Source organism: Asparagus officinalis, unplaced genomic scaffold (assembly GCF_001876935.1).
Source record: "Asparagus officinalis unplaced genomic scaffold, Aspof.V1 AsparagusV1_Un596, whole genome shotgun sequence".
In the NCBI taxonomy this organism is placed as follows: domain Eukaryota; kingdom Viridiplantae; phylum Streptophyta; class Magnoliopsida; order Asparagales; family Asparagaceae; genus Asparagus; species Asparagus officinalis.
This window is the reverse complement of record NW_017972858.1, coordinates 98,188-120,516: the sequence shown is the minus strand read 5'-3', so window position 1 is coordinate 120,516 and position 22,329 is coordinate 98,188. Positions and strand designations below refer to the sequence as shown.

At 36.2% G+C, this 22,329-nt stretch overlaps 3 protein-coding genes across 5 annotated transcripts in view; 1 reads left to right on the top strand and 2 right to left on the bottom strand.

Moving 5' to 3' along the window:
- LOC109827980 (probable U3 small nucleolar RNA-associated protein 11) overlaps nt 1-22,329 on the top strand; it is a 112,713-nt gene that overhangs the window by 5,059 nt on the left and 85,325 nt on the right. For 2 of the 3 annotated variants that reach the window (XM_020395007.1, XM_020395009.1), the window contains exons 4-9: nt 8,092-8,183; nt 8,258-8,351; nt 8,443-8,522; nt 15,753-15,836; nt 16,003-16,102; nt 19,153-19,527. In XM_020395007.1, the coding sequence (XP_020250596.1) occupies nt 8,092-8,183; nt 8,258-8,351; nt 8,443-8,522; nt 15,753-15,836; nt 16,003-16,102; nt 19,153-19,245 (543 nt within the window). In that variant the 3' untranslated portion in view covers nt 19,246-19,527. Of the gene's footprint in view, nt 1-8,091; nt 8,184-8,257; nt 8,352-8,442; nt 8,523-15,752; nt 15,837-16,002; nt 16,103-19,152; nt 19,528-22,329 lie in introns of those variants that run through there. The other variant, XM_020395008.1, reaches the window with a different exon arrangement.
- Nucleotides 4,864-5,976, bottom strand: LOC109827981 (probable U3 small nucleolar RNA-associated protein 11). Its single transcript, XM_020395010.1, has 3 exons — nt 5,806-5,976; nt 5,540-5,639; nt 4,864-5,037 (listed from the first exon to the last, which is right to left on the bottom strand). Exons 1-3 carry the CDS (start codon nt 5,895-5,897, stop codon nt 4,879-4,881), a joined length of 351 nt encoding a protein of 116 aa, XP_020250599.1. The 5' UTR covers nt 5,898-5,976; the 3' UTR covers nt 4,864-4,878.
- Nucleotides 9,346-10,517, bottom strand: LOC109827979. Its single transcript, XM_020395005.1, has 3 exons — nt 10,281-10,517; nt 10,065-10,183; nt 9,346-9,984 (listed from the first exon to the last, which is right to left on the bottom strand). Exons 1-3 carry the CDS (start codon nt 10,504-10,506, stop codon nt 9,547-9,549), a joined length of 783 nt encoding a protein of 260 aa, XP_020250594.1. The 5' UTR covers nt 10,507-10,517; the 3' UTR covers nt 9,346-9,546.

Below are 22,329 nucleotides of genomic sequence, written 5' to 3'. Positions count from 1 at the left end.
TCGGATTTGGGAAAGTAAGGTTGATTTTCGAAGAAGGTTACATCCATGGAATTATATATTTTTCTGGTGATGGGAGAATAACACTTATAACCCTTTTGATGTGAGGAGTAGCCAAGGAAAATACACTTGAGAGATTTGGGATCAAGTTTGGTGCGATGACTGTGATGGATATGAACAAGGGAAGAATAACCAAAGACTTTGAGAGGTAGGTCAGAAGTGAAAGCTAGGATATGTGGATGTGTGGTGGTGAGGACATGACGAGGAGTTTGAAATTTTAGGACACGACTAGGCATCCTATTTATGAGATATGTTGCTGTGAGAATGGCTTCCCCCAAAAAATGTTTAGGGACATTATTGGTAAACATAGTGGCACGGGCTACCTCAAGCAAATGTCTGTTTTTTCTTTCAGCCACTCCATTTTGTTGTGGAGTGTCAATACAAGAACTTATGTGAATTATACCATGTTCTGACAAGTAAGAGCCAAGGATGGAATTGAAGTAATTTAGCATTGTCCGTTTTTAGGACCTGGATTTGGCTTTTGAATTGAGTAGAGATCATGGTATGAAAAGATTGGAAAATGGTGGCTGTTTCGGATTTTTCTTTCATAAGGAAGGTCCAAGTGGTTCTTGTATGATCATCTATGAATGTTACAAACCGCCTAGTTCCATTGATATTTTTCACACGCGAGGGTCCCCAAATATCACTAGGGATCACAGAAAAAGGATGTGAGGGTTTGTATTGTAAACTTGAATATACATGTCTAGTGTGTTTTGCTAGTTGACAAACTTCACATTGATAAAAATTGGAATTTTTATTGATGAACAAATGAGGGAACAATTTTTTAATATAAGCAAAGTTTGGATGACCAAGGCGATAATATCATAACATGACCTGACTATCAATTAAAACAGACACATAATTGGAATCAGAAACAGACTTAGAATAAAAACAAACTTAGAATTTGGACTGGATTCTGGAACACAACTTGACTGATGAACTTGTCTACTTGGAAGATTCTTTTGTTTGAGCAGATATATACCACTATGCATATCAGCACCGCCAATCACCTTCCTCGAATCCATTGCCTGAAAAACACAAAAATTGGAATAGAATTTAGTAACACAATTGAGGCCCCGAGTGAGTTGACTAATAGAAAGTAAATTGCAGTTCAATTTTGGAACATAAAGAACAAATGAAAGATGGAAATTCTCTGTTAAATGAACTGATCCAGTTCCTGCAACTAGGGAAAGCGATCCATCTGCAATTCTGACTCCTGAATGATTGGTGCAAGGCTTGTGAGAGTACTGAGATCTTCAGTCATATGGTCCGAGGCACCTGAGTCAACTATCCACGGTTTTGACTGATTGTTTTGAACACTAAAAGCGAAAGGACTGAATACCTTGGTGAGCTAGTAAACTAGTGTGTTGCTCTACATGGAATGGAGATGCATGGTTAGGGACAGAAGCTTGACTGAACATTTTTTACAGTGCCTCAATTTGCTCTTTGGTGAATGGACTACTTTCTGCACTGTTGTTAGTTGTAGCAATAGCGTTTGCACCGGATTCCCTATCATGTCGACCACGGGATGGCTTCCAATCTGCAGGTTTACCGTGTAACTTCCAGCAAGTTGCCTTGACATGTCCAAGCTTCTTACAATGATCACACCATGGACGTCCTTTGCCAGCCTTATTGTTCTGTGATGAACTATGCTGCAGGGGTGGCATTAGTATCTGACAGCATCAATTTCTTTCTGCTCTCCTCCCTTCGGACTTCAGCAAATGCCTTCTGGATGGTGGGAAATGGTTTAATCCCCATAACTCTTCCTCTGTGCTAGAATTCGTTTCACTGTGCTAGAATACGTTTCACGTGCTGCTTCTCATATCTTCTTGGCTGTCCTAAGGAGTAGAAAGTTTTCTCCAACTTCAGTGGTCAAAATTTATTAGCCATGACATTACTAGATGATCATCAGTTTTTCTATTTGGGATCCGTAGCCTCTGGAGCAGCCGTTTCACCAGTGAGATGTCCATCCTTCCCTTTGCCACAGACAAACATGAACATAGATAGGGACCCAGCCGTTTCACCAGTGAGATGTCCATCCTTCCCTTTGCCACAGACAAACATGAACATAGATAGGGACCATTGCAAAAAGTTCTGCCCATAGAGTTTCTGATTCGTGATAAGATGTGGAGAAGAATTAGGATTTGTGGAAACATGAATACTGTGCTCGGATCGAATTAGATTGTGAAGCCATGCCGTATTTGGTCATGGGAGAGAATCGGCCAAATGAATGAAAGGCCAGACGAGAAGAACGAAAAAAGAATTAGAGCTCAGAGACCTCGTTCTGATACCATGAAGAAATTGTGAATATTCTTCATTAATTTTAAACAAGAGAATTACATCCTAATATAGTGGACGGGCGGCTGGCATACTAGTCAAACAAAATATAAAACCGATCCCTTTAAATCAGGAATTCCAACAAATTAGGAAACTAACTAAATTACAAATAATAAATAAAAAATAAATCTAATCTAATCTTCTCAAAATAAAGAAAGTAATCTTCCTAATGATTCGATTCCTTTTTCAACACAAGCTCTTGCCTTTCTTGCTGCCTTGCAATTTGTTGAATTTTCCTTTGTTCTTGTACATGCTGACTTGGATAAGTTGTTTGCTTATCTATGTACCATGTATAGGATCCAGCCTGGCTCTCCCTGGATTATAATTGTTCGGATAAGCTTTGTGTTTATTGTTCTCTCTTAAAATTTTCTTTAGTATTAAGTTGCTCTTATGCTAACATTAGGACCTTTTGTTTAAAGATTGCTTACTCTTGACCTTTTTGTTCTTATTGCCTCCTTTTAGTATTGAACTCGAATTGTAACTGGTAAGAAAAGTACAAGGAGAGAGGAGTTAGATAAATATTCGTGTATAATTTTGTATGCGTATATTATCAGCTTGTATTGTTTACCAGAGCTGTTTTTTCAGTTTGATTTCCTTGTATTCATCTCTCTTTCCTTGAATACTAGTTTGAAGTTCCATTTTGTTTTATGTCAGGAAAGAAGCTAAGGATATACGATCAAAGTCACTTGAGAGCAGCAATTCGCATGTTTTTTATTAAAGTGCCAAATAGAATAAAGAAGTGAGTTCCTAATTATTCATAAAATTGACATTTATTTATACAAATTAATTTTGTTTTCAATTTAGTTCCCCTTGCAGACTCCTAGTTCTCGCTCAACCTTCATTTCTAAATAGGATTTTGATAAATGATGTTTAGTTCTGTTGTTTGTCTTGACTGCTTCCCTCAGGAGAACAGCTTGCTCATATGCAGAGGTAGAATCAAGAAAGCAGAGGGTTCAACAATTAGAAAAACTATACTCCGACATGGCTTTGCAGAAAGAACTACAGGTTCATACCTTCACTTTGCTCAAGTGAGAAAACTAAATTTGAAATTTGAAGGTGGTCTACTTGCAGATACACACCTTATACTACGAGGGAGTAATCATTTAACCTTAAGATCTCCAGACAGCATTATTTTTCCAAGTTAGGCATGTGTCCATAATTTACCTTTTACCATCCGTTTAACTGAAAAAAGAAGATGACTAAATTGCCTTCTAAAATTAGGGGTAAAACACAATGCTAATAGATAAATGAGAAGGTGAGAGTGGGAATCGAAAATTTTTATGGGAAATAAGTGACTACAGCATTTCGTAATCGGTGTGTATAAGACATTTTTCTAGTTATATGTGTAGAAAATAAACCTAAGTTAGCATTGCTTCCTGGGCGAGTGATTGATTTTATCATACCTGATTTACGTTTTCCTTTGCGGCTAGTTGTATTACATGTCTCTATAGTCATGAGCATAGGTTGCATAATTAAATAAAATCGTGATAATTATTTCTTTTTGAAACAGAAATCTGGCCGTAAGCGTAAACTTCGTGAAGAAGAGTTGGTCTCCCCAACAAGTAGACCGGTCTACAAATGGCGTACAGAACGTAAACGACGAAATATGCGACAACATTCTTTTGCTGATGATTTCACTATGCTTGTGGCTCCTCAACTGTTTTGGTGACTTCAACTGAAATTTAAGTGGATGGTTGTTTCCTGTCATGTTTAAACACCATTGCTGGTATCCTTGAATTTTTTGTGTTTATTCACTTTTTCAGATCTGCAGTATGATTGTTTTTGAGACTGATCCATGATTGAATCCTCTTTTTTCGCTGGTGACACTACTCACTGTATGAATTATGTATCAAAAGCCTTGATCTATTGTTTATCAAGGGTGCATGTATTATTGTACTTTTCTTTTTCTTTTTCTTTTTTACTTCCAACTCTGTACTGCTTTTTCTTTTTTACTTCCAACTATTCTATACTGATTCAATAATAGACGGTTCTTAATACATCATCGATCCCATCACGGATAAGACATAAATTGATATTTGTCAAGGAAAATGGTCCTAGTCAGGACAATGCAGCTACTGACATGCTTTGTGATTTGTATGTTATGAAATCAAAAAGTAGCAGCATATACTGTTGATTCCTTCATGGTGGAAATGAGCAACAAAGAACCGCTATTATTGAATCAGTATAGAATAGTTGGAAGTAAAAAAGAAAAAGCAGAACAGAGTTGGAAGTAAAAAAGAAAAAGAAAAAGAAAAGCACAATAATACTTGCACCCCTGATAAACAATCAGATCAAGGCTTTTGATACATAATTCATAAAGTGAGTAGTGTCACCAGCGGAAAAAGAAGATTCAATCATGGAGCAGTCTAAAAAACAGTCATACTGCAGATCTGAAAAAGTGAATAAACACAAAAAATTCAAGCATACCAGCAATGGTGTTTAAACATGACAGGAAACAACCATCCACTTAAATTTCAGTTGAAGTCACCAAAACAGTTGAGGAGCCACAAGCATAGTGAAATCATCAGCAAAAGAATGTTGTCGCATATTTCGTCGTTTACGTTCTGTACGCCATTTGTAGACCGGTCTACTTGTTGGGGAGACCAACTCTTCTTCACGAAGTTTACGCTTACGGCCAGATTTCTGTTTCAAAAAGAAATAATTATCACGATTTTATTTAATTATGCAACCTATGCTCATGACTATAGAGACATGTAATACAACTAGCCGCAAAGGAAAACGTAAATCAGGTATGATAAAATCAATCATTCGCCCAGGAAGCAATGCTAACTTAGGTTTATTTTCTACACATATAACTAGAAAAATGTCTTATACACACCGATTACGAAATGCTTTAGTCACTTATTTCCCATAAAAATTTTCGATTCCCACTCTCACCTTCTCATTTATCTATTAGCATTGTGTTTTACCCCTAATTTTAGAAGGCAATTTAGTCTTCTTTTTTCAGTTAAACGGATGGTAAAAGGTAAATTATGGACACATGCCTAACTTGGAAAAATAATGATGTCTGGAGATCTTAAGGTTAAATGATTACTCCCTCGTAGTATAAGGTGTGTATCTGCAAGTAGACCACCTTCAAATTTCAAATTTAGTTTTCTCACTTGAGCAAAGTGAAGGTATGAACCTGTAGTTCTTTCTGCAAAGCCATGTCGGAGTATAGTTTTTCTAATTGTTGAACCCTCTGCTTTCTTGATTCTACCTCTGCATATGAGCAAGCTGTTCTCCTGAGGGAAGCAGTCAAGACAAACAACAGAACTAAACATCATTTATCAAAATCCTATTTAGAAATGAAGGTTGAGCGAGAACTAGGAGTCTGCAAGGGGAACTAAATTGAAAACAAAATTAATTTGTATAAATAAATGTCAATTTTATGAATAATTAGGAACTCACTTCTTTATTCTATTTGGCACTTTAATAAAAAACATGCGAATTGCTGCTCTCAAGTGACTTTGATCGTATATCCTTAGCTTCTTTCCTGACATAAAACAAAATGGAACTTCAAACTAGTATTCAAGGAAAGAGAGATGAATACAAGGAAATCAAACTGAAAAAACAGCTCTGGTAAACAATACAAGCTGATAATATACGCATACAAAATTATATACGAATATTTATCAAACTCCTCTCTCCTTGTACTTTTCTTACCAGTTACAATTCGAGTTCCATACTAAAAGGAGGCAATAAGAACAAAAAGGTCAAGAGTAAGCAATCTTTAAACAAAAGGTCCTGATGTTAGCATAAGAGCAACTTAATACTAAAGAAAATTTTAAGAGAGAACAATAAACACAAAGCTTATCCGAACAATTGTAATCCAGAGAGAGCCAGGCTGGATCCTATACATGGTACGTAGATAAGCAAACAACTTATCCAAGTCAGCATGTACAAGAACAAAGGAAAATTCAACAAATTGCAAGACAGCAAGAAAGGCAAGAGCTTGTGTTGAAAAAGGAATCGAATCATTAGGAAGATTACTTTCTTTATTTTGAGAAGATTAGATTAGATTTATTTTCTATTTGTAATTTAGTTAGTTTCCTAATTTGTTGGAATTCCTGATTTAAAGGGATCGGTTTAATTTTTTGTTGGAATAGTATGCCAGCCACCCGTCCACTATATTAGGATGTAATTCTCTTGTTTAAAATTAATGAAGAATATTCACAATTTCTTCATGGTATCAGAGCGAGGTCTTTGAGCTCTAATTCTTTTTTCGTTCTTCTCGTCTGGTCTTTCATTCATTTGGCCGATTCTCTCCCATGACCAAATACGACATGACTTCACAATCTAATTCGATCCGAGCACATTATTCCTGTTTCCACAAATCCTAATTCTTCTCCACATCTTATCACGAATCAGAAACTCTATGGGCAGAACTTTTTGCAATGGTCCCTATCTATGTTCATGTTTGTCTGTGGCAAAGGGAAGGATGGACATCTCACTGGTGAAACGGCTGGGTCCCTATCTATGTTCATGTTTGTCTGTGGCAAAGGGAAGGATGGACATCTCACTGGTGAAACGGCTGTTCCAGAGGCTACGGATCCTAAATATCGATCCTGAAAAACTGATGATCATCTAGTAATGTCATGGCTAATAAATTTTGACCACTGAAGTTGGAGAAAACTTTCTACTCCTTAGGACAGCCAAGAAGATATGAGAAGCAGCACGTGAAACGTATTCTAGCACAGTGAAACGTATTCTAGCACAGAGGAAGAGTTATGGGGATTAAACCATTTCCCACCATCCAGGAGGCATTTCCTGAAGTCCGAAGGGAGGAGAGCAGAAAGAAATTGATGCTGTCAGATACTAATGCCACCCCTGCAGCATAGTTCATCACAGAACAATAAGGCTGGCAAAGGACGTCCATGGTGTGATCATTGTAAGAAGCTTGGACATGTCAAGGCAACTTGCTGGAAGTTACACGGTAAACCTGCAGATTGGAAGCCATCCGGTGGTCGACATGATAGGGAATCCCGTGCAAACACTATTGCTACAACTAACAACAGTGCAGAAGGTAGTCCATTCACCAAAGAGCAAATTGAGGCACTGCAAAAAATGTTCAGTCAAGCTTCTGTCCCTAACCATGCATCTCCATTCCATGTGGAGCAACACACTAGTTTACTAGCTCACCAAGGTATTCAGTCCTTCACTTTTAGTGTTCAAAACAATCAGTCAAAACCGTGGATAGAAGACTTAACCGCTCATTTTGATGAGTTAACTCATTTTAATTCTTTTACAGGGGTTAGCTTAACCCTTATGCAATATTTGCGTTTGACAAATTATGGAGTGTAAACTCACTTTAATTATTGTATAGTTCTTTTTGTGCTTGACGGGTTTAGAAGGGGTTAAGAAGACTTAACCGCTCACTTAACCCGTTGCCAAATGGCACCTATAGAGTTTAGGAGGAACACTGTGCCCCTCCTCTTCAACCTTAAATAATCATTATCAATTTTTTATATAATCATCTGTTTTAGGTATAAAAATCGTATACATTTTTCTATGGTCATAGAATTAATTATTGTCCAATTACTATAATTTTTATGTAAAATTAACTTCAAAAATTGAAATGGCAGGGTCAGTATGTCACTTTTATGCTGTTCTCTACAACTGGTTTTTTCCTCTCAAGAAAATCTATAGAGAAAAGAAGAAAGAATTAATGGGTTTGTTTCAACTGGTTTTTTGCAGAAATTGAAGGAGAAGGCAGAGTTCAGAAATCCTGATGAGTTCTACTTCAAGATGATCAACACTAGGACTATCAATGGGGTCCATAGGCCACCGTAATATAAGTTCAGACTTCTTAAGTTTCGCAAGATATTCTGCTATGAGATTCATTGGTCTATGATTTTTTTAGGAGTGAAGCAAACAAGTATACTCAAGAGGAGCTCATGCTAATGAAGACTCAGGATATGGGGTACATTCTTCAAAAAATTCAAAGTGAAAAGAAGGTTTGTTGAGTAGCCAAGCGAGATCTGCTTACCATATGAAATGTCATATCTTTTATGGTTTAATTGCGAGTGATGTTCTCTATTGTTTTAGAAAATTGAAAGATTGACTTCTGTACTCCATGCATTGGATAACCAGCCCCTGAACAAGCGTGTTTTCTATGCTGAAAACAGGTGAGAATATCCCAATGTTGGCCAACCTTGTTATTTTAAGTGTTTATGTCACTTTACCTTGGTTTGATCTTCTGTGTCCATTTTTTTCTGAAAGTTTTCCTTAAAGAGTGCTTTACAGAATGAATGTATTGAAATAGTTTTGTATAGCTAAGAAAAGATTAAGCAGCTATAACATACATATTTTATTTAGACATTTTGGTATGCATGTCATAAGACAGGGATGCAGTCTAGATAATCAAGTAGCTATAGTCAGGCAATTCAAATTGGGAAGGCTATTATTAGATCAGGCCATCTAACTCCTCTCTGAATATGATTTTTGACCTTAATATTTGAGACAAAAAAGCTCATTGGAACTTTTAGGATTAATGATCTTAATTAAAGGAAAATATGAAAGAGTGTGTTTGGTTCATTTTATTCGATCATTTGATTTGGTAGAGACCACATTTGACTTGGATTAATGAAGGATAAGTTAGCACACGAGGAACCTGATTAAATTGATCAGTGTATGTCGTCCAAATAATGTTAGAAATTGATGCAATTTTTCGTAGCAAGTTTTTCTCGTGATCTCTTAAGTCAATGAAACTTGATGCATTAGAAATTGACTAATTGCATGGCGATGCATTAGAAATTGACTAATTGCATGGCACCAATCAATGTTACATTAAACGCTGGGCGCTCCTGGGCGCCGGACTTGGCGCCCAGCGCTTAGACGCCTAGGCGGGCGCCTAAGCGGTTTCTGGGCGGTTTTTTTCTTCTGGGCGGTTTTTCTTTTTTTAATTGTGATACTTGAAGATAAATTTATATACTCAATCAACAATGCATAAATACAAAAATACCAACACAACACATATGCTATCCAAAGTATAATAGTCAATCAAAGATGCATACATACTAAATGACAAGGCATATAATATCCAATAACTAGAAGTTTATGTCCCAAAATATCAGCAAAAAGATAGTCAAACAGGAATAGTCTAGATGTAATATAATGAATTAGCAATATGCATCTAATCTAATGTCATCATCAAACATCATCATCATCATGAAGTTCCTCCTCTACTCCATCATCGCTATCCTCTCCAGAATCCATCTCCACACAATCCTCCTCTTCGTCTGAAACATCATCATCCGAGACAAGAGGCTCTTCTTCATCATCTATCACTGAAGTAGAAGCACTTGAAGGTCCTGCTAGCCTAGAACTCCTATTCTCCGCAGCCTCAGCCGCTCCCGATATACCCTCTACCATCCTCCAAGTAAGACCTGAGCCAGGATGAACTTCTTCCTCATCATCGGAGCCTGCTCCTTCTAGGATCCATGCTCGTGCCTTACTACGATCAGTAGATAGTAGTAGGTTCTTGTTTTCTCCTCTCCTCTTCTTCTGGTTGAGCTTTGAGTTAAACTTCACATAGACCAGTTCCTCTAACCTCTTCGATTCCAATCTATTCCTCTTCTTCGTATGAATCTTCAAAAGTAAAGGACACAAATTAGAAAACACAACTAAGAAGAATTTCATATTTTTCATAAGTTTAGAAATTAGTTTACCCCCTCAAATGTGCTCCAATTCCTTTCACAACCAGAAGAGCTGCTTGTCAAGTTGAGAAGTTTCATAGCCATATTTTGCATGAAGGGACAATCACCACCATGCAAATACCACCAATTAGCTACAAAAAATAATATATTATTAGTTGATTCACTACCACAATGGCACAATAGATAACTTATAAGTCATATATGATTCAATTTCTAAAATTATTTTACCTGGGTTCAAGTCTGATTTCTCTCTAGCCTTCACCGCTCCAATCCTAGCAAATGAACCCTTTCCTTCTCTGTATCTCTCCAACTCTTGAGTATGAATTTCAACTTGTTGCTCTACATCAGGATAGAACAACTCCACCACATCTAGAAATCCATCTTTCGCCCTTTTGCAATTCTTCACTACATCATCCCTATAGAAATAGTAAGGGTTGAGGTAGTAAGAAGCCATATGCAAGGGAGAAAAGAGCCATCTTGGACTTCCCATCTTAATATCAATTCACGGGCTTGAAATCCTTCTCCTTAATTTCTTGAAAACTTGAATGATCTCCTTCTTCATATCTTTCCAATTTCATCCCCACCACAAATCCATTGAGGGTTTGTAGTCACTATCGACCACCCTCCAATAATCAAAAAGATAGATGCATACACCTTTCAAGATCTTGGCCACCGCCCTGTCCGGACCAACTATCACTCATAGCAATCGCCCTCCACCTTAGCCGCCTTTAGCGGTCTTTGCAAGCTTGCATCTCACCCATGCTTCATCGCGAAAACATAAATCTCAACTTCCCTGTTCTTCTCGAAGATAGACTCCCCAGTATGTCAAAAATGTAGTGGCCAAACGAGTAACTCCAGGTCTCACATGCTCCCTTTTTTGTCACAAATGCGACGCATCATAGACAATGTCTTGTGATGACTATTAATAAAGAACACGATTTTCCCCGCGAACAGCCTTCTCAATTGGTCCTTTGAATAAACTCAACTTCCTGATGCTTTCAAGCATCAGGTCAACAGTGTGTGCTGCACAACTAGTCCAAAAAATCCTCGGCCTCCTCCTATATAAAAGCTCCTTCGCGGCCATATTTGCAGCTGCATTATCCGTGACAACCTGAATGACTTTATCAGCTCCAATCTGCTCAATAGCCGTATTAACCCACTCAAATATATATTGTCCTGTATGTGCTTCCTCTTTGGTTTCAATTGACTTATGAAAAGTTGTCCCCAATCTGCAGTGGATGCAAAGATTCATTACCGACCGCATCTTTCTGTCCGACCAAGCATCAGTCATAATGGAACATCCAGTCTTGCCCCACTCCTCCTCATGCGTTTTTAAGGAGACTTTTGTTCTCTCAACAGCTCTTCGCAATAAGGGCTCCCTCAACATGTACATGCTGGGAGGCCTGTAGCTCGGTCCATAGTCTCCAATAGCCATGCATGCCTTCGTAAAAGAATCCGTGGAGATGGCATGAAAGGGGATGGCATTTTCATATGCCCAAGTAGCCAACTGATCATGCACCCAATCTCTCTTCTCCTTCAGGAAAGAATCCTTCACTCCTGTCTGCTTCATTTTCCCTTTCAACCTTTTCGCTAGCTCTGGATCATTAGCGGTGTAAGCATCCATCGGCCCAACAGTAGGCTCTCTAGACCTCTTTGAAGACCCATCGCCTATGGAAGGAGAGATGATTTCTTCTTCATCTTTTTCTTCATCACACGGCCTCGTCGTATGAAGTTCTTCTTCTAAGTCTATAGTGTGCCTCTCCTTAACTTGCTTCTTCTTCGAATTAGCATCAATGACTTCTTTCACCCTCTGCTTATCTTTTTCACTAATCTTCAAACATGGTTTGGTGTCCCCCCTCAACCCTGCAAGATGCTTCTTAAATCGATGGATCCCCGCATTCACCTTGTGCCCACATAGTTTGCATTGCACCATATTCAAATTTTTTGGGTCCGGACAAAATCCAAACTCCCAACCAATGTCTCCTGAGTTCCTTCTATCTTTCACGGGAGGTACGGGGATATTGGTGGAACCCGTAGACTCCTTCGTTGGAACACCCGACATTCTGAAATAAATGAACAAACAAATCATTCATATACATAAGATCAAATCATGATAAAGGGATAAACTAAAGTATTATTACATTGTATAATAAAAAAAAGAGACTGATTTCAGTATCATTTAATTCTACAGTGAAATAATTCTACAGTGAAATACACTAGGACACAAATAAATAATTTCCTAAATAAAACAAGTAGCCAGTGTCACTTGCTTATATATCCAGCATCATTTCTTAATCCTCAATAAATAAATTCCTAAAAGGCTAAAACTGAGACAGAAACTGTCCATCACAAAAAAATTTTAACAGAATAGTAAAATGATAAATAACATTAAAGATCATCACCTGAAAAGACTGAAATAGTAAAATGATAAATAAAATAAGCAAATAACATATAATCCTTTACCTTGTTACAGGGATGAAGCAGACTCACAACCGCTTCGAGAATCCAGAGGCTTCGACGAGGAACAGATCGGAGGTTGAAGACGAGCTCGGAGGTTGAAGACGAAGCTCGGAGGTTGAAGACAAAGCTCCGACGAGTTCGAAGACGAGGTTGAAGCTCGGAGGTTGAAGACGAAGCTCCGAACTCCTGTCTGCGACGAGGTTGAAGACGAAGACGAGTTCGAGCTTGAAGATCGAAGACGAGGACCGAGGTTGAAGACGAAGACGAGTTCGATTCGAGCTTGAAGATCGAAGACGAGGACCGAGGTTGAAGACGAAGATGAGTTCGAGCTTGAAGATCGAAGACGAGGACCGAGGTTGAAGACGAAGGCGAGTTCGATTCGAGCTTGAAGATCGAAGACGAGGACCGAGGTTGAAGACGAGTTCGAGCTTCGACGAGGTTGACGACGATTTTTGGAAATTTCTTGCTTGCGGCGTCGGGTGAGTGAGAAATGGGAATTAGGGTTTTGGGTTTGGGATTTTGGTTATTGGGTTTGGGTTTTTTGGGTTCGGGTGAGTGAGAAACGGGCGTTTTTTTTTTTTAAGTGGGGCGGGCCGCTTAAGCGGCCCGCTTAGCTTTGGGCGGCCGCCTAGGCGCTCGCAGCGCCCAAAGGTGTCGCTCAAGGCTGAATTCCATGTTAGAGGCACCGCCTCCGCCTAGTCGGCCCATGTCGGATAGCGAAAATCGGGGATATATCGGGGGACATTGACTAAATATCGGATTGTCATATCGGGTAGTGCGCATATGTATAATATCATGTCCTAAATGTAATCTAAGCATTCATAAATTCAATATAAGCATACTTTATAAATTCTATAGACTAAACATATAAAAAAGTAAATAATATGTGGATTTGGGTTCATAAATTCTTTCTATCGGATTCATAAGAAACCCTTAAACATGAGCACGGGTCAAACAGGTTTGGGTATTTATCACTAAACCCAAACCCGATAACAAAAAATAAATCTTAAAAAAAGTACCATATCGGTCGATTTTTTAATGTTAAAAAATAGGCCGATATGCCTGATATGACCCTGATATTTCCGATTTGGCTCTGAAAACCGACATACGAGTTGAAAACGTCCATGACGTGTCGGTCAAGCCCTCAAACCGATATGTCGGCCGACATGTCCGACATGTCGGCCGACATTTAAATAATTGCATGGCACATTTTACTCAACAGAAGCACCGTGACAAAACTTCAAAAGCCTGTCATTTCTTTTGTTCCTAAAAATTTACATATTACAAAGGGCAACAATGTTGTCTTTGACCTCCAAAATCCTTAACAGTTGTGCACATATTTCATGAGCACCTGTGCTAATGTTGTGAGATTGTCAAAGAACGTAATTTGTCATGCAGGATAAGGATTCTAAAGTATCTCATAGCTAGTTGTTGTGAGTTGCACAAGTGTTGAAGTCCCAGATAATGAGATGTATGACTATGTGAAGTTAATTTCTGAAGAAATAAGATAGAAGAGTGAAGGATGACCTTTGAGAGAATCATAAAGAATGTTGTAGTTGAGGACGAAGGAACAGAGAATATAATTTTGCATTTTATTGGCATGTAGCATTCATAGTGCTTTTTAATGATAGAATAGTGAGGTTCATATTTGTGATTGCGTCTATGTGTTTTAAGGGAATATTGTATGTTTTTGTGTCTGCGTGTATTTCTTCTGTTTAGAGGGTTTGGGGTGGGGAGGAGTATTAATGTATGAGGCAGAAAGTATTGATGTAGAGGGAAGAATGATAGTCCAGCAAGCACATACCTTTAGTAGTGTCTAATGTCTATTTTAACATGCATGTTTCCACCAACAAAACTTATGTATACATGACATCCATACCATTGTATGCAGATATCATGTACATGTCTTTCCATACTTGGATTTGAATACTTGCCATGCTGGGTACAAATGATTAGAGATCCAAAATTGTGAGGATTTAGAAAGCCTTATGCTAAACAATTTTAACCTACAAAATAGAATATCAAATAAAGTCCAAATCGATATGTTTAGAATCTTTTCTCTTGCTTGCTTTTGGTATTAGGTTAACCACTTCTATTTCAGGAGCCTGTCTTACCTATTACTCTACTTGGGAGGCCATCTACAAATTAACATGACACAGTAAATATCCTTACTGTTGACATATTCTATAATTTCATTTATTTTTTATTATGTCATACTTGTATGGTTGCTTTTGTATTTTTCTAGCTCTTGCATTGGTTAGCTGTATAAGTGGACTCACATCGGTTGGTTGCCAATTTGCTTCCCTTTATCTTGATTTAGTGCATTCTATTTCCAGTCGAGCTCCAGATTTTTATGGCCATGTTTCCTGATGTCCAGCCCTTGTGATATGTTGACCATCTCATTGTGTGCTTTTCTTGCTGTCGTTTTGGGTTGTGCAAGTTTTTTCTGTGAAAAGGCTCCATCCATGCTGTTGATTCTTCTCTTGTGCATTTTTATATCCTTTGAGCCTTGCAGGTCTAGCCTCCGTTAACTTCTCCTTACCTGTACAATTTATTTCTTGCTTTTTCTTCTTTTTTTCTTCTCCTTACCTGTACAATTTATTTCTTGCTTTTTCTTCTTTTTTTCTTCTTACGTGCCCAAGCTCTTGCCTTTCTTGCTGCCTTGCAATTTGTTGAATCTTTTTCTTCTTTTTTTCTTCTTACGTGCCCAAGCTCTTGCCTTTCTTGCTGCCTTGCAATTTGTTGAAATTTTCTTTGTTCTTGTACATGCTGACTTGGATATGTTGTTTGCTTATCTATGTGCCATGTATAGGATCCAGCCTGGCTCTCCCTGGATTACAATTGTTCGGATAAGCTTTGTGTTTATTGTTCTCTCTGTATAGGATCCAGCCTGGCTCTCCCTGGATTACAATTGTTCGGATAAGCTTTGTGTTTATTGTTCTCTCTTAAAATTTTCTTTAGTATTAAGTTGCTCTTATGCTAACATCAGGACCTTTTGTTTAAAGATTGCTTACTATTGACCTTTTTGTTCTTATTGCCTCCTTTTAGTATGGAACTCGAATTGTAACTGGTAAGAAAAGTACAAGGAGAGAGGAGTTAGATAAATATTCGTGTATAATTTTGTATGCATATATTATCAGCTTGTATTGTTTACCAGAGCTGTTTTTTCAGTTTGATTTCCTTGTATTCATCTCTCTTTCCTTGAATACTAGTTTGAAGTTCCATTTTGTTTTATGTCAGGAAAGAAGCCAAGGATATACGATCAAGGTCACTTGAGAGCAGCAATTCGCCTGTTTTTAGTAAAGTGCCAAATAGCATAAAGAAGTGAGTTCCTAATTATTCATAAAATTGACATTTCTTTATACAAATTAATTTTGTTTTCAATTTAGTTCCCCTTGCAGACTCCTAGTTCTCGCTCAACCTTCATTTCTAAATAGGATTTTCATAACTGATGTTCAGTTCTGTTGTTTGTCTTGACTGTTTCCCTCAGGAAAACAGCTTGCTCATATGCTGAGGTAGAATCAAGAAAGCAGAGGGTTCAACAATTAGAAAAATTATATTCCGAGATGGCTTTGCAGAAAGAACTACAGGTTCATACCTTCACTTTGCTCAAGTGAGAAAACTAAATTTGAAGTTTGAAGGTCTAATTGCAGATACACACCTTATACTACGAGGGAGTAATCATTTAACCTTCAGAACTCCAAGTTAGGCATGTGTTCATAATTTACCTTTTACCTTCCATTTAACTGGAAAAAGAAGACTAAATTACCTTCTAAAACTTGGGGTAAAACGCAATGCTAATTGATAAATGAGGTGTGAGTGGGATCAAAATTTTTTATGGGAAATAAGTGACTACAACATTTCGTACTCCGTATGTATCAGACATTTTTCTAGTTATACGTGTAGAAAATAAACCTAAGTTGGTATTGCTTCCTGGGCGAGTGACTTTGTCGTGCCTTTCCTTTTGGGCTAGTTGTATTATATGTCTCTATAGTCATGAGCATATGACTAGTAGAACAACGCGCAAACTAGACAGAAAATTCCGTCTAGGTTGCTTGGAATCCCATCTAGATTGATCAACCTAGACGGAAATCCGTTTAGGTTAATTCCGTCTATTTTGCGTCAAACTAGACGGAATTCCGTCTAGGTTGACCAAACTAGACGGAATTCAAATTCTGTCTAGGTAGCCACTGTAGCAACATAGATGGAATTTCCGTCTAGGTTGCTACATTAACTGTCTAGGTTGCTACCATAACAACCTGGATGGTTACTGTAGCAGCCTAGGCGGAAATCTAGGTTGTGATGCTACAGTGGTTTTTTTTGGTAGTATCTACGTTGCACACTATATAATATCACATATACACAATATTGTACAACACCAAATCATTATCATATCCAACACAATATAATTATATTTTCAAATACAATTATATTCAAATAATACATTCACCAAAATATTAGAGAGAGAGAAATTGTTTACATAGATAATAAAGAATACAATTGTTTGCATAACTTGATGAACTTTGCATAATTTATAGAATCCAATTGCATTTACTCCTCCAAGTTGTTGAAGCATCATTAGGCCGAATGCTACCTGTGCATGGAAAATCCGTGATATTATAAAATCATGCTTGAAGCCAGAAAATAGTGACAAAATTAGCTGCATTTCCAGCACTAGCAATACTATCTGCGCTACAGAACCATTTACAACTAAGCCTTAATAACTTGAGAAGAAAATGCGCACCAAACACTAAAAGGTAGCAAATAATTGCTGATGCATGCAGCTAACCAAACACCAAAGCTATCAGATCTAGATCTAAAGCAACATGATGACAGAAAAATATGTTATGACAAACTTAGTGGCAATAAGTAATGCAAAATAAGTGCATTCTAAAGCTGTAAATTAGATAGTAACAATCACAACATAAACAAGGAAGAACTACACACATACAATGTCTTTTCAGACTAAATCACTAAATTAAAAATGGGGTTGGTATCAAAAAGTAGAAACATATAAATCTCTGTCAATTTCACAAGACCAAGTAATTCACATTCAACCAGATCTCAACTTTTATACAGTTACAAATAGTAAGAGCTCATGCAAATGCAGCTACCTCAAAAAAAGTAGCTGATCATTGACTGGATGAGCTGCAACTCATCCTGCTTTGGTGCTGCTGCTCTTCCTCCCGCCATTTCCCTTCTCTATCTCCAAAACCCAAATCTACAATAAGCAAAAACAAAGAGACCCACAAAACTTACTCCCCCGAAATCACTCTCTATTTCCAAAGAAATGAACTAGAATGCAAAATCCAAGTCAATAGAACAAAACCCACTTAGAAAAATCTATTGGAAAAAAATTTAAAGAAAGTGGATTAAAAGGAAAATGGGTTCATACCCAAAAATACCAAGATAGAAGAGAATGAGGAGAATGGGAGTGAGTGCCTGATGATGAGAATGGGGCAATCAGCAAGGCAGAAAAAGGAGGCAACCTGCCTCATTTGGCTAAAATATTGGGAAAAGAAGGAAAAAGAAGAAAAAAATAAACTCACCCTCTCTCTGATAAAAATGAGAGAATCTCCACTGATCTACTCTTTTTACTCTCTCACCCTGCTTTCTCTACTTTTTCCCTTTTGCTTTCTAAGCTGGCTGTCTTCATTTCCAAGGGAACAAGACAAATCCAAAATATTAAAAAAATGTTCCTAATTAATATAAAAAGGAAATTAATCAATTCATACAACAATTTGTTCGAACTTCAACAAAGTGACGCAACATTGCTCATTCTCGTTCTTAATCAATTCATACAACAATTTGTTCATCCAGAAAGTAGGATAGATTAATCTAAATTTCCATCAAATTCTTAGATAAAAACAAGCATTTCGATAGATTCTTTGACGATAATCTATAAAACAAGAACTAATAACACCAAAATCACCAAAAAATTAAAATTTTAAAGAAATACCTATCGCAATTAGCTGAAGAATAGATAATTCTTTGGTGAGCTTATGGTGACCACTCCCAGCCCTAGCTCGATCCGAATCCACCTGCTTCCTCCTCATCAAACTCCGAAATGGCCAGATCCGGCAATTCTCTCGGCTCATCCATCACAATGGTGGTTGGCAAGGAAATGGCTAGATCCGGCGAGGGTAGAGAGGGCGGCGGAGGGTTTGGTACTTGAGGAGTGGCGGGGGAGGGAGCGAGAGACGGCATGGGGAGAGCGGTGGTCGGGCTGTCAGAGTGGCGGCGGCAAGAGGGAGAGATTTGGGGGTTTGGAAGAGAGACAGGGCGGAGGGAGGTGGCCATGTTGGGGGTTTGGCCATGTTGGGGGTTTTTAGATGGAGAGGGGAGAAAAAAGAGGCGGGCAAGAAATGAAAAAAGAGGAGTCTCTGTTAAATTTTTTACGCAACATAGACGGAATTTCCGTCTAGGTTGCATCAACCTAGACGAAAATTCCGTCTAGGTTGAGTGCTCATTAAAAAAAACCCGTCTAGTTTGTCAATCTAGACGGAAATTTCCGTCTAGATTGATTCAAACTAGACGAAACAAACTAGACGGAATTTTTTCCGTCTAGTTTGTTCTGTCTAGTTTGTTCATTTAGGTTGTAATTAAATAAAGTTGAGATGATTATTTCTCTTTGAAGCAGAAATCTGGCCGTAAGCGCAAACTTCGCGAAGAAGAGTTGGTCTCCCCAACAAGTAGACCGGTCTATAAATGGCGTACAGAACGTAAACGATGAAATATGCGACAACATTCTTTTGCTGATGATTTCACTATGCTTGTGGCTCAACTGTTTTGGTGACTTCAACTGAAAATAAAGACGACCCATGGATGTCTTTTTTGCTACCAAGGTTGTAATTTAAGTGGATGGTTGTTTCCTGTCATATTTAAACATTTGCTGTATCGTATGGAAGAGAGGTGAGGATTATATTTTGTTGGTAATGTTATGCTTGAAGATTTGTGCTGACTCACTTTTTCAGATCTGCAGTATGACTGTTTTTGAGACTGCTCTATGATTGAATCCTCTTTTTCCGCTGGTGATATTACTCTCACTTTATGAGTTATGTATCAAAGGCCTCGATCTGATTGTTTATGAAGGGTGCATGTATTATTGTGCTTTTCTTTTTCTTCTTTTTCACTTCCAACTCTGTACTGCTGCTTTTTCTTTTTTTACTTCCAACTATTCTATACAGATTCAATGATAGACAGTTCTTAATACATCGTCTATCCCATCACGGATAAGACCTATAAAATGATACTTGTCAAGGAAAATGATCCTAGTCAGGACAATGCAGCTGCTGACATGTTTTGTGATCTGTATGCTATGAAGGAAAAAAGGTAGCAATATATATTGTTGATTCCTTCATGGTGGAAATGAGCAACAAAGAAATTGATCCCATCATTTCATCCCCATCAAAAAAGGTTGATAGCAAAGCAGAAGAGATAGTGGTTGCGAGAGGAAGAGAAGTACACTATAGAGAGGATTCATTGCTTCACTAGGGAAACAGAGGAGAAGGGATGTGAAGGACAATAATGAAGTATGTAAGATATTTTAGAGATATTCAAATACGCACATGAGGAAAATACATGAATCTTTAAATACAAAGGGAAGGGATTTGACTTTATCCTTGACATGGAAAGCACATTTTCTTAAACGTCTATAAGTGGCTACTGGCTAGGTAGGGGCAATTTTCCTATTAACATTAAATTAGTTGCAGAGTTAATTGATATGGGATAAATGTGGGATTTCACTGTAACATAGGATATCATGGTGTTTTACTTGTTTTCATGGTGTTTTTATCAAAAACAAAACACCATGCGTTTAGAAACCATAGTGTTTTTGATGCTAAATTATTCTCAAACCAAAAAAATAGCATTTATTTCAAAACACTTTTTACGTGTTTTAAGTTGGTATTTTGGTTTTGAGTTTGAGAATGTGTTAATATAATATCTAACAAAATATATTAAATGTAATTAATATATAGTTATTATCAACATGCTTATTATACTATACTACACTATATTATAGTTAATCTAATATATTAGTAATATTTATCAAAAAATATAGAAATACAATAAATAAAATATCTTATATAATAATATAATAACATATTAAATACTAGTATTTAATATGTTAATAATGTATTATATAATAGTAAATAATAATAAATATAAATAAGCTAATAAAAAATAATAAAAATCTATTGATAATAAATATTAATATAATAATGATATAATAATATACTATATAATAGTATAATAGCTATAATGTTATTAACTTTTTAATAAACATATTGTAATAAATTAATAATTATAAAATGTTATATAATAGTAACATATTTAATAATAAAATATCAATATAATAATAGTATTAAAATAATACATTGTATAGTAAATGTAATATAATATATAAAATATTAATATATTATGAAATAAATAATATAATTTATTAGAAAGTAGAATAACTTTTAATAATAAAATAATTTATTGCTAACAAATGTTAATGTAAAAATAATATATTCATAATATAATAATATTTATTAATATCATAAATACTAATATATTATTAAAGTACTATTAATAAACTATAATATATTATATAATATTAAAATATTTGTAATATAATAATAACATACTATTAATAACATAATATTAACATTATTAATAATATTATATTATATGAATAATAGTATAATATTATATTATATTAATAATAGTATAATTTAATAGTCATAATACTATAATAATGTAAACTAAATATTATAATTTTATTTATAATATATTTTATTATAATTAATATATAATATATTAATAATATGTTTAATACTTATGTTGTAATGGGTCAAACTAGTATTGACCAAAAATATTGAACATTGTATTTTCAAAACATTTTAAGGAAAACACAACACTATCATGTTTTTTTAAATATAAGGAAAACACTATGGTATCCAAACGAATCCTCTAAAGGTGTTAGTCAATTGGGACATTTTCATGCAAAATGAGATAATTGTTGAAGCAGAATAATTTTTCGCTAGTGGGATAAATAGGAACAATTTTGTGAAGCGGGATATTTTGATAAAATAATGTGAGATAAATTTTTATAATCATGAAATATATATTTATGCATTTTAAAGATATAAATACTATTTATGTATTTTAAATTTACTAATTTATTGATAATTGCTTACAAGAATGTTCTTTACTATTAATTAAATAACTTTTGGTTAGACTATACGATATTGATAATTATTATTATAATGATGGTCTAATAATGGTGATAACCATAATAAGAAAGAAGTAAAGAAAAAAAATATAAAATAAAAAATAACAAAAATCTTCTTCAGTTCCATCCAAGCTCGCTTTTGTATGAACCTTCGTGGAAGAAGAAGCGGTTCACTAGACACTACATCTAGGGATCCTACAAAATCATGAAACCTGGCGGCTGCTCGCTCTTTGATCAGTGATTCACCGGCCACTAGATCGATGAAGAATCTCTCCAAAATACGCTTTTTGATCAGTGATTCACTAGCCACTACATTCAGGGATCCCACCTTATAATATGAGATCTAGTTCTTTACCACCTAGTTCCAAGCTAAAACTAGGAATAATTTGAGAGACTAGAACTCTCGTTTTTGTATAGAGAAATAAAAAAGTGGGATAATTTTGTATCATTATCCAAATTCTAGTTTTGTTGAGTTCTACTTGACTAACACTGTAAAATTTTGTTCTAGTTTTAGTTCTATGTGACTAACACCTTAAAAATTTATCCTACAGATTATCACAGTTTCAATTTTAAGTTCTAGGTGAATACCCCCCCCCCCCC

Bases quoted from the DNA above. Each gene is read 5' to 3' on its own strand.
- LOC109827981 (XM_020395010.1), bottom strand. From the start codon at position 5,897: ATGTCAGGAAAGAAGCTAAGGATATACGATCAAAGTCACTTGAGAGCA. The intron at 5,640-5,805 runs GTGAGTTCCTAA...TGCTTCCCTCAG, and splicing joins GTGCCAAATAGAATAAAGAA to GAGAACAGCTTGCTCATATG. The intron at 5,038-5,539 runs GTTCATACCTTC...TTTTTGAAACAG, and splicing joins CTTTGCAGAAAGAACTACAG to AAATCTGGCCGTAAGCGTAA.
- LOC109827979 (XM_020395005.1), bottom strand. From the start codon at position 10,506: ATGGCTTCTTACTACCTCAACCCTTACTATTTCTATAGGGATGATGTA. The intron at 10,184-10,280 runs GTAAAATAATTT...TATTTTTTGTAG, and splicing joins GAAATCAGACTTGAACCCAG to CTAATTGGTGGTATTTGCAT. The intron at 9,985-10,064 runs GTAAACTAATTT...TTACTTTTGAAG, and splicing joins ATTGGAGCACATTTGAGGGG to ATTCATACGAAGAAGAGGAA.